The 12,141-nt window shown below is 35.0% G+C and overlaps 2 protein-coding genes across 5 annotated transcripts in view; both read left to right on the forward strand.

Moving 5' to 3' along the window:
- The first annotated feature begins 2,786 nt into the window (after window positions 1-2,786).
- LOC131162690 (uncharacterized) lies at window positions 2,787-3,230 on the forward strand. The gene has a single exon (XM_058119296.1). The coding sequence runs from the start codon at window positions 2,787-2,789 to the stop codon at window positions 3,228-3,230; it is 444 nt and encodes a 147-aa protein (XP_057975279.1).
- Window positions 3,231-9,980: 6,750 nt separating this feature from the next.
- Window positions 9,981-12,141, forward strand: part of LOC131162037 (chaperone protein dnaJ 1, mitochondrial) — a 93,735-nt gene continuing 91,574 nt past the window's right edge. For all 4 annotated transcript variants that reach the window (XR_009138672.1, XM_058118138.1, XM_058118140.1 and 1 more), the window contains exons 1-2: window positions 9,981-10,305; window positions 10,395-10,485. Coding sequence is in view for 3 of the 4 variants with exons in the window: in XM_058118138.1 (XP_057974121.1) it covers window positions 10,279-10,305; window positions 10,395-10,485 (118 nt within the window). In the remaining variant the exon portion in view is untranslated. The remainder of the gene's footprint in view (window positions 10,306-10,394; window positions 10,486-12,141) is intronic.

Below are 12,141 nucleotides of genomic sequence, written 5' to 3' on the forward strand. Positions count from 1 at the left end.
AATGATCTACTTGAAATTTGGTAATGTAATGGACTATTGCCAAGATTTCTGTTTTAACTGTTGAATATTTTTTCTGTGTTTCGTTCCATGTACCAGAATGAAATCTTACCAATTATTCCTTATCAATATTGACTTGTTTTAGAATTCCACCGAAACCAAGATCAGTTGCATCTGTCTCAACTATTTTGAAGATCTGGATAAAAAAAAATGTTCACACATGGCAAACTCTTAACTTGGATTTTTACTGTTCTTACCACCTTAGTTTGTTCCTTGGTCAAATCTGGAGGATTCTTTTTTTAATCTTGCAAATAGTGGTCCACAAATAATTATTAAATCCTTATAACATTCAGAGATATAGTTTAAGCATCCCGAAAACCTTTGCAACTATTTTTTATCCTTTATTTTATCAGGGTATTTATCAGCAAATTCTAAGCTTTTGTTTATTGGGGTCATTGTTCCATGCTCAATATTGTGTCCAAGGTACCTAACTTTTGTTTGGAATAAGACTATTTTCTTGGTAGAAACTACTAGTCCATTTTCCTAGATAATCATAAAAAATTATTTCAAACATTGACAATGTTGGTCAATATTTTCTAAAAAAACTAGAACATTATCAATATAAACTATTGTAAATTGAGTAAATGGATTGAAAATTTCATTCAAAATCGAATGACATGACATTCCATTCATATTGACCAAATGGTACTGTAAGAGTCGTTTTGTACCTATCTTTTTCAGCAACCTGTATTTGCCAAAACCCAGATTTCATATCGAATTTTGAAACAAGCCTTTGCTTTGTATACTCTTTTAATTAAATTAGCCTTATTAGGAATTGGATGTTTTATCCATCTTAAAGCCTTGTTTAAGGGCATATAGTTAATTACCAAGCGAGATGCTCCTCTTTCAATTTTCAAAGCCTTTTGTACGTAAAAGCCAATACAACTCTAGGGAGATCTTGACTTACGAATCATATTTTTATCTAATAAATCTTGTATTTCTTTTTTATTCAATAATCTAATGTTTGGGGAGACATTTAATTTGGTCTTGCTTTCGTTGGAATATTTTTATTTGAGAAGTCTTGTTCATAAGGCAACTCAATTATGTGTTTCTTTCTTTTCCAAAAGGCATTCGATGGATTAGAACAAATTTTCCTTTTTAGTTCTTGTTCTAATTCAAAGATTTTCTTTTTTATTAAGTCATTTTCTAATCCTTTTTTAATTTTTTCAAAGTTTAGGTCTTCTTTAAGATAGTTTAATTATTTTTCTTTCTCACATATTATTGATTGGTCTTTTAGCAGGTTTAGATGTTTTTCTATTGGTTCAAAATAAAATCTGAATATTATTTATTTTTCTCCAAACTTTTTAAGAATCCCTTCATTTGTTATTTGAAAAGGGGTTAAAAGATTTAGAAATGGTAATCCTAATATTACCATATGCATAATTGTTTTTACCAAAATAAAACTTATTTTGAAACAAACTCCTTGATTGCAGATTCGTGCAATAGGAACTTTATATTTTATTGATAACCTTTGCATGTTCGCTCCATAAAGAGCCTGAGATGTTTTTTCAAAATACTTATTAGGAATTAATCCTTCTCTTATACAATTTAGATCAGCACCTGAATCTACTAAGGCAATAAACTTTTGAGAAGCTAGACTTTGTCCTTAGTTCAATTTCACACAACCATTTTTGTATTATTACTTTGTTCATTAGATTTATAAAGGCGTCTTGTCTTCTTTGTCAGAAATAGATTTGTTACTCTCATCTTCCTCATTTAACTCATCATATTCGGATGGAAGTTTTTCTCTATGTTTTTGTAGATCGCTCGTTGCTTGCTTTAATAACTTAATTTCATGTTTTATGTGATTTATTTCTTGTTGGAGGTCTTGTATAGTAGCACTTTTAGGTTTTCTAAATTTCTTTAAGACTTATTCATTAAAATTTGGAACTTGTGCTGATATTGGGATATTATTGAACTTATTAAACCTTTTAGCATTATCTTGTTCTTTTAGATGTTTGAGTTTTTTCAAGAATGCTTCTTTTTTATAAGGGTTATCAATATTGTCTTTTTCTAAAACAATAATTTCTTTATTACAAAAACACAATTCTTTGCCACAGCAGCTTCCTTCCGTTTCCGATAAAGAAGAAGATCCTGAGTCCATTATTAGAACCTCATCATCATTCTCAAATTCCATTCCAATGGAGGAGGATTTTGAATGATTGTCCAATAGGGTAAAATTTTTGTTTTTAAGTTCTTCTTCTATATCAAGATTGTTCAATTGTTTCATAAATTTACATTTGCTGGCAAAATGATTTTTCTTCTGTGCAGAGGACCGGAACTTGAGACGTAGGTTGGTTGGATAGGTCGAAATTTTGTGGGTTAAAGGTTTGACCCTTGAAATGGTTAAGTATATATATATATATAAGAAAATGATAGGAGAGGGATTTTGAGTCAAACCGTCGACGGTTTTGTGTCTAGGTTGTGTATTTGTTGCTTACAATAAAGAGGTGAAATGCTTAATTATTTTCTTAGATAATAGTGATCATCACAATAAGATGATGATATTCTAAGATTGGTTCTGTCCTATTTTCAAAATGGACCCTGGAAATAATAATGCGAATGCTAGAGGTAGTAGCCATGTGGGGGCTTCTAGCTCGAGTGCTAGTGTTTCAGATCAAGTCTTGCATAGCTTGACTCAGCAGGTAATGGTGAAGATAGCATGGAGCTCTAGGGAGTAGGGTTGTCCGCCAGTCAACCAGGGCTGCGCCATAGAGCAGTTCACCAAGATGAATCCCACGGCTTTTCCAGGGAGTGCCAATCCGATTATGGCAGAGAATTGGATGCAAGAGATTGAAAAGATTCTGTCAGTACTACATTGCACTAATGAACAGAAAGTTCGGTATGCTACATTTAAGTTGATAGGAGAGGTAGAGCGATGGTGGTCAGTAGTGAAGCTTCCGGAGAAGCAGAGACTAGTACCTGTAGCACTGACCTGGGGACACTTTAAAGAGATATTGTTCGACCACTACTTCCTTGCCTCTGCTATAAATGCAAAGATGGAGGAGTTTCTGAATCTGACCCAGGGTCAGCTGACAGTGCCGTCGTATGCTACTAATTTTGTGGAACTGTCCCATTTTGCCCCATTTATAATCCCAAATGAGTTCAGAAAGGAGCAGAGGTTTGAGAGAGGGCTAAGACAGGAGATATATGAGCAAGTGGCAGTTTTGTAAGTGGAAGATTTTTTAGAGTTAGTAGATAAAGCCACCGTAGTAGAGGTGAGTCGAAAGAGGGGCATAAGAGTACAAAGTTAGGGGAAGAGGCCCACGCCTCCTGGTTTTCGGGAAAGTACCAGTCCGAGTGCGTGGAGGGGAGATAGAAATAGTGTGGAGCAGAGACACGAGATGAGGGGTCGAGTGTACCCTACTTGTCCTAGATGTAACATGAAGCATGATGGGGAATGTCAAACTAGAAAGAATGTCTACTATCTGTGCAGTAGACCAGGCCATATGGCACGATACTGTCGCGCGCAACATAGGAAGGCACCTGCTCCTAGATAGTTCCAGGGAAATAATTAGGTACTAATTTTCATATTTTCAAGTAAAGTTGTTGTTTTATTTGATTTACGAGCTATTTACTCTTTTATATATATGGATATATCAAACTATGAGGGGTAGAAACTCAGTTGCTAGATGTCGAAATATCTGTAGTCACACCAATAGGGACGATAGTGATATGTAGAAAAGTGGTTAGAGATTATCCAATGGATGTTCAGGGGAAATGTTATTAGCCAATCTAATGGCGTTTGATGTGCATGGATTTGATGTCATTTTGGGGGTGGACTGGTTAGTTTTTAACTATGCCAGTAATGATTGTCATAAGAAATAGGAAGTGTTCAAACCTCCTAGGGAGCGGGAGCACAAATTTGTTGGGTCGTGCGTGTGCACCTTGCCACAGAAGCTGTCAGTTAATCAGGCAAGGATGCTGCCTCTTGAGAGATGTCAGGGGTACCTGACCTGTGTGAAGGAAGTGTTAGAAAGAGGAATTAAAGTTGGAAGATGTCTCGACACCAATCTCTAAGACTCCAATAAATTGGAAAGATAAGGATCAGTTATAGGAGTTAATGCATAAGAATTCATTTGACACAATGTGTCACCATGGGGAGCACTGGTTTTGCTTGTTAAAAGAAAAATGGATCATTGAGGATGTATATCAATTATCGAGAAAAAAGTAAGGTGACAGTTAAGAACAAGTACCCACTACTATGTACAGATGACTTGTTTAACCAACTTCGGGAACACAAGTCTTCTAAAAAAAAAAAAAATCAAACTTTGAACAGGGTACCATCAGGTGAAGGTTAAGACAAGAGAATATTCAGTTGACTAGAGTAGATTAAGGTGGTAATGGATTGGATGAAACTGAAGAACGTTCATGTGATCAAAAGATTTTTGGGTTTGATAGGGTATTATGGCCAAATCATGGAAGGGTTTTCTAAGTTATTAGGTTCTCTGATAAGTTGACAAGGAAGAATGTGAAGTATGAATAGACAGATGAATGTGAACGAAAAATTTCTAGGAGTTAAAGCAACAATTCATCATTGCGCCAATACTAACAATTCTTTCGGGGGAAAACAATTTGGTGAATTACAGTGATGCAGTTTGGAAAGGGGCTTAGATGCGTTTTGATACAACAGGAGAAGGTTGTGGCATAAGCTTCTCGACTACTTAAGGAGTACAAGAAGAGTTGTTCCATACATGTTTTGAAATTAGCAGTAGTCGTATATGTGTTGAAATTTAGAGGTACTAATTGAATGATGGTAAGTACGAGATTTTCACGGACCACAAAAGCCTTAAGGGCTTCTTCGCACAGTAGGAGCTGAATATGAGACAATGGAGATGATTTGAATTAATAAAGGATTATGATTGTACTATTAGTTACAACCTAGGGAAAGCTAATGTGGTAGCCGATGTATGGAGTCAGAATTCAGGGAGTACATCAGTATCAGTAATAGTAGATCAACACTAGATTAGGATGGATGTAGAAAGGTTTGGTGTGGAACTAGTAGGGGGGAGTCATCAAGCGTACATTGCTAGTTTGGTAATTCAACCCACTTTGCTAGAAAGAATTAAAACTGCTTAGATGAAAGGCACAAGACTGGTGGAAATTAAGGATAAAGTGCAGGGTGGACCGGGGACATAATTTAATATCTCGAATGATGGGGTTTTAAGGTTTCACACCAAACTATGTGTACCCAATATTACTGAGATTAAAAGAACCATTCTGAATGAGGCATATCGTTCTCTTTATTTAGTGCATCTTGGAAACACCAAAATGTATCGGGATTTGCTAAAATTGTTTTGGTGGAATAATATAAAGAAAGAAATTTCCCGATACTTAAAGTAGTGTCTAATATGTCAATAGGGGAAAGCTGAGCATCATAGTGGTGCAACAGAAGTGTGATGGGTGCACATCATCATGGATTTTGTAATGGGGTTACCACCAGTATTTTACCCCCCAGACTGATGAACAGATAGAGAGAATAATCTAGATACTAGACAATATGTTGCGAGCTTGAGTGTTGGATTTTGGGGAAAACTAGGTTCAGTATATGCTGTTAGTCGAGTTCGCTTATAATAATAGCTACCAGGCCAGCATTGGGATGGCACCATAAGGAGCGTTGTATGGGTGAAGATGCCGATCTCCACTATATTGGGATGAGGTTGGCGAACGGTAGATTTTGGAGCCGCTATGCAAGTGGCCGCCGGCTCTTCCTAGAGTCGAATAACATAATAGAGAATTCCAGAGGAGATTGTGATAAAAGTAAGTTAGCAAATTTTGAGGACAAAATTTCTATGAGGAGGAGAGAATGTAACGACCCCCAAATATATATATATATATATATATATATGTGTGTGTGTGTGTGTGTGTGTGTGTGTGTGTGTGTGTGTGTGTGTGTGTGTAATGTTAATGTAATATCATAATGGATATATATATATATATATATATATTTCTTAAAGCATTAAGAATGCTTCTCCTGTAAGCATCCAAACCAAATTGGAAATTGGAATTCCAATTCCAATTGCAAAGAGACCCCCCAGCAGTGTGCTCTCAACTCTCTCACTCTCTCCGTCTCTCTCGTCTCAATCTCCTCACACCCTTACTCTCTCTTTCTTTGATTTCTTCTCAATCTTCAGCCGAATTGATAATCAGATACCACCATGACGTCTTGACTTCAATCCTTAGCAAGTTAATCAGAGCGGATTTTAGGTTTGGGCTTCCTAAACACCACTTCCGGGAAAAGGTAAGGGGAATATACTATGTCATACTTTTATTTTTAAAAAATTTAACTGATTAAATTTGAGTATATGATCTTGTATATGTTAAATATAATTTTCTGTATGATTCAGGCATATGAAATGGGTGTTTTTGATTATTATATGTATTTGGTAAAAACCTTTAATGCGTAGGTTGATCGTCATTGTTTCTAAAAAATATATTTGTGGTTAAATAAAATTGTGGAGGCGATCAGACCTAATTTTCGTTAAAAATGTATTTTTCGCGGGTAGTTTATGGTATTCCGAAATTATAATTTAAATCGTGTGGCATGAGAATAATACGTTTTTTTGCATAATTGAATCAAAATATTTTTATGGTATTATATGGTGAAATGGTAAAATTGTACTAATTTTATGGAAATGATAGAAATACTATGAATTTGTGAAATGCTGGTTTTATACCGAGATACATACATGATATTTTTGATACTGAAAAATATGATTTATATAGACATGATATTTTTTATATTGAGATTAGTGTGGAATTGTGGAAATGAGAACCTTGATGGATTAAGTAAGTACAAAGCATGGTACCGTAGCTAGCTAGTGTTGTGGCGAGTAGGAAGGGCGGACTAGGTTGGGTGTTTAGCCGACAGTGCAACCACACTATTCAGAAAGTGTTGGGTTGGAGGCCGATTAGCCCCGAAGTGTTGTGGCGAGTAGGATACCCATTGTGTGTTGATCCAAGAAGTGTTGTAATGAGTAGGATGGGCAGACCAAGTTGGGTGGGCAATTGTGCGGAGTTATGCTATGTTTGACTTAGTTTGGTAGGCCAGCCATGATTAAGTCCAGCCCTCGGACCGCACAACCGGGTCATATGGGGTTAGTTCATGATAATATGCCAGTACCATCATGAAAAGAAAGAAAATAAATTATACTATGAATATATTTATGCAAATTTATGAAAAGAGGTTTATTTATTAAGTTAAAGTATATTTGAGTAGAAGATAAATATATTTTAATTATAGGTGTGAGTTACAATTTAAATTTAATTTCTTTATAGCTAAATTAACGGTTATATATATTTTACTCATGCTAAGAACTCAGTTGCCACACACTGATAATAATTTATTCCTTCTTACTGAAAGGTGTCTCATCCCAATGATATTTTAACATTTTAGGAATACCAGAAATCAAACTTAGGAGGTTTCAGGGCGAGTCTAGATAGTGTTTGGTTTTGAAGTAAGCATTGGTGAGATGCATGTATATAGTTATGTTTTGGTTTACTATGGGCTGTATAACATTTTGAGAAGATATGTATGTAATTATGGTGATCTTAGAACTCTAGTATTGTATATGGAATATTATGTGTATGATTCCACTACTTGGTTAGATGTATGTGATGAACAGGTCAGCCCAATACCTCTTCGGGTCCAGGATATTACAATTGGTATCAGAATTTATATGTAGGAAAAAAAATATATAGTAGAATTTTCGGGTTGTGATAGTAGTATTATCTATTATGTAAGTAAATCCTATTGGATTAAGGGATGTCATTTCAAATTGTTTTTCATGATCAAAAAATTCTTTTAAAAATGATTCAAGATCAAAGAATTTCGAGCTTGCTTGTAAATCGCTAACTTGTTCATCTAAAGTGTTGACTTGTTTGGAAGAAGATGCTTTGTTTTGTTCCTCCACTTCTTTTCATATTTTAAATTTCTTCCTCCACTCCCGTAACTGGATAATTTGGCTTTACTTCATTTTTTTTACTTTGGCTAACTTTTCAATTATTTCATTAAGGAAATCATCATTATCATTAAAGCATCCTTTCAGATATGAAGGGTTAGGAAAATTATATTTCTTCTTCAACTTTTCTTTTGGGACATGTTTTTTTTTTTTTTAATTTTTCTTTCCGTTTATCCTCTTTATTTTTCCCAAAGATTGATTCCGACATTGAAAAAGTGGTTGTGCTTGGGAAACTTGAGGGTGGCTGATATTATTGATTCTTTGGATTCCGCACAGACATTTTAAAAGAAGGGGAAGTTGCTAAATGATCTAAACGTATCTCTACCCTATCTAATTGTTCTCCTGATGTAGTGAGATATTCATTTGAGAAATTGTTTTGTTTTACAAGTATCTCCACTTGTTGTTGAGCAGCTGATATATTTGGATTTTCAAATTCAGTTTTTACAAAAGGTACCCCTTCCACTTCGTTATTCATATATTTAAAATAAATTTTCTCTAGCGGAGGATGGGTGTTAGCTATTGTATTGGTTGCTGTTTTGTAAGTCTTTCTTGCTTGATCAATAGCACAACAATTTTTTCTCCTATTACAAAACCATTCAAATAATCTAAGATTTTCTTTCCTACTATTCCTTTCATCACACCATTCATGCTTGTTTTTTTCAATCTTTTTTGTGGACCATTATTTGCAAGATTAAAAAAGAATCCTCCAGATTGGACCAAGGAACATACTGAGGTGGTAAGAACAATAAAAACCCAAGTTAAGAGTTTGCCGTGTATGAACATTTGTGATTTAGATGCCTTCAAAATAGTTGAGACAGATGCAAGTGACCTTGGTTTCGGTGGAATTCTAAAACGAGTCAAGATTGGTAAGGAACAATTGGTAAGATTTCATTCGGGTACAGGAACAAAACACAGAAAAAATATTCAATAGTTAAAAAAGAAATCTTAGCAATAGTCTTTTGCATTACCAAATTTCAAGAAGATCTTTTAAATCAAAATTTTATTTCGAGAGTTGTCTACAAGTCAGCAAAATTTGTTTTAACCAAAGATGTGAAGAAGCATATTTTTGCTAAATGGCAAGCCCTTCTTAGCTTGTTTGATTTTGATATTGAGCATATTAAAGGAGAAAGAGCATATTAAAGGAGAAAGTAATTATCTTCCATATTTTCTAACAAGAGAATTTTTATAGGGAAATTTGTGATGGATTCTTCCAGGAAAGTTGGTTTAGACAAGTATGCTAACAAAAGTTCTCCTAACAATCTCAGAAAAACAATTTCTCCAACAATGCAGAAAACAATATGTTCCTCTTCTCATTTAGAGGATTCACCATCGAACAATATCAGAAGAACAATTTCCTCAGTAGGTTTATCTGTAACAATTTCTTCAACAAAACGAAAATTACTGTCTCCAAATAGTTCTCAATCCTAGGCTATTTTAAGGCCTATATCAACTATTGAATTAGCCAATCGTTTTTCCCCGTTAAAGGAAGGTTTCCCAATCTTTTCAAATTTTCAAAAACAATCTTTTAAAGCTGCTCTTGTAAAAGAAAGTACTTCGTCATCTAAACTAGTTTTGTCACCTCCCAGCCAATAATTAGATTACAATAATCTTTATTTTCAGAAGAATTATTTTCAAAAAATTTTTGCTGTCAAGGATGTCTTACCAGAAAATGATCAAGATCCAAGAAATTTAGCAAAAAATATGATTGATTATAAGTTTTATAACTTTCATAGGATTCTTGAAGATCCAAAAAAGACTCAAATGTTTTATGAATTTATTCTAGTGGACACCAAATCTGTTGAGATTTTTAAGCATATTGGCAAGGATAATCCTACCAAAGTCTTAGATAGACCTATTAAGATACTCTAATGATGTGAGATCTTAGTGGGCTAAAACAACTAATACAAAATAGATTCAAAACTGTTGCATTTCAAAACTATCCTATGCCATTTGTGGGACAACTTTCCATCGTGCGGCTGGCTATACAAAACGGCGCCGTTTCTCGAGCACTCAGCCGGGCATTCTAGCAAAACCCCTGCTTTTACCGTTGCGTTAAGCCCTCCTCGCGGGGAGCAAGGCCTAGACTCCGTCCAAGACTCCGTCAATCGACAAATCGAGGCTTCTTCGTTTCTCAGTGATCCACTTTGTTCTACTCTCAACACGCGTTTCTTTTATGCTTTGTGTGTTTCATACGCGAGCTAGTTCCGATAATCGTGGCTTACCGGCTCCGTTCGCTAAATCTCCGCCGTATCGACCATAAATGGGCAGATTCGGCTGGTTGGGGTTGGTGAGTTCATTCTTTGAAGTTCTCTAATCACTAATATGTACTAATTTTATATTGAACAATTACACTGTAATTCATCGTCTTCATTGCAGCATCGGCGGTTTTTCCGGTCGTCCCTGGCCGGTGAATTAATCTTCGACCAAGGGCGTTCAGCATTGCAGCGGCTGTTATCTCACCATCCAAGTAAGCTCTCGTTTACATTTCATGGATGATATTGACCTTGTATTGTTATCATTGTCATTTATTGAGCAATCTTAAATCTTGCTGTAAAAATTTGGTCTGCATTTGTCGACTTTTAATTGGGTTGGAAGTCTTTGCTAAGCTTGGTAACTGATTTTATTTGTTATTGTAGACTTTTTTAGCTATCAACAATTAGGTTACGTTTGGTTTGTAGAATGTATGTTCCTAGGAATAGATTAGTTTTAGTACAGTAGTTGTAATTAGTTATACAAGAAATTATAATGTTATTATAAAGTAAATAACAATGTGAAACATTTTATAAGTTCATAAGGAATAAATAAGGAATAACTATTCTCAAATTCCATTATGGAGATGTCTATTCCTTATTACATTTTGAATGAAATAATTATGAATATATAAGGAATGACTATTCCTTTGATTCCCAAAATTTAAACTATATTCCGTTTTGTTTCATTGAATGGTTAGTCTTATAGTTGTCTTTAGTTTATATCAACATTCCTGCCAACATTGTTCCCAAAAATGATTAATTAACCTTGAAAGACTCAAAAAACAAGTTAAGAGTAAGCTGAACAGTGGATAATATATTGGGACATTCGTCAAGATATTGTCAACTGTCCTTTATTTTTTTTAATTATATATTTTTTAAATTTCTTAAAATAATGATGCTATTGGTGTATATTTTTGGACTCAGAAACTTTACTCCAATCTTTTTTTTGAGGCAACATCCTAAATATTTTTTCTGAAAGATCAGCAATTATGCATTAAAAGTACTGAGTAGATAGTAATTTGGAGTTATTCAATGACGTTCAAGGGCAGGAGGTTAAGGACAAAGTTTGAAGACTTTGGAATTCTACCCGATTGGCACAATTTTACTTTATACAACATATTCTCATGCTCAAACTTGCATTTGTACCTGGGTATTACAGCTTCAGCTTGTTTAGATTGTAATGGGATGGTGAAGTTAGTTAATGATAACATAATCTCTGATTGTAAGAGTAGCAATTTTTCCCTGGATGATTTTTTTTTTGGATAGAAAAAGAAGCTATATTAAGAGAAGAAAGAGTGTACAAGGAGAACAAGAAATCCGCCTAAACATAACAGAAGGGCAGAAAGAGAAAATACAATAAATATAAAGAAGAAAAAAACAACAGCATCAAGAAAACAAAGCAATCCTATTATGTTGGATTTCTGGTCCCACATGTTTGGATGAGGATCAGAATTGCCGTTGCGCTGAAGGGCATGGTCTATGAGTACAGGGGATGAAGATTTAGTAAACAAGAGCCCCGCTGCTGCAGATGAACCTGATTCACAAGAAAATCCCTCTTCTCATCCACATTGGTAAACCAGTCTGTGAATCCCTCATCATTGTTAAGTGCATAGATGAGGTTTGGAATGATAAGGCACCCTTTTTGCCCTCGATCCTTATCGGAGGGCTTCATGCTAGGTTTTGAGCCGATATGTTGACGGAGATGTACCTGTTGTGGAGGAAGCTGACATCATCGCCAAAGGGAGAACAGGAGGCAGCCAAGTATGATTTCATTGGATGCCTCAAAAGTGCTGGAAGGAGAGCTTAGAGAGCGGCCCTTTTTTGGGGGGTGGGGGCAAGACTTTTGGGTTTGCAGACATTTCTATGGTAAG

The sequence above is a fragment of the Malania oleifera genome, chromosome 8, assembly GCF_029873635.1.
Source record: "Malania oleifera isolate guangnan ecotype guangnan chromosome 8, ASM2987363v1, whole genome shotgun sequence".
Classification (NCBI taxonomy): domain Eukaryota; kingdom Viridiplantae; phylum Streptophyta; class Magnoliopsida; order Santalales; family Ximeniaceae; genus Malania; species Malania oleifera.

Coding starts and splice junctions, on each gene's coding strand:
- LOC131162690 (XM_058119296.1), top strand. CDS start 2,787: ATGAATCCCACGGCTTTTCCAGGGAGTGCCAATCCGATTATGGCAGAG.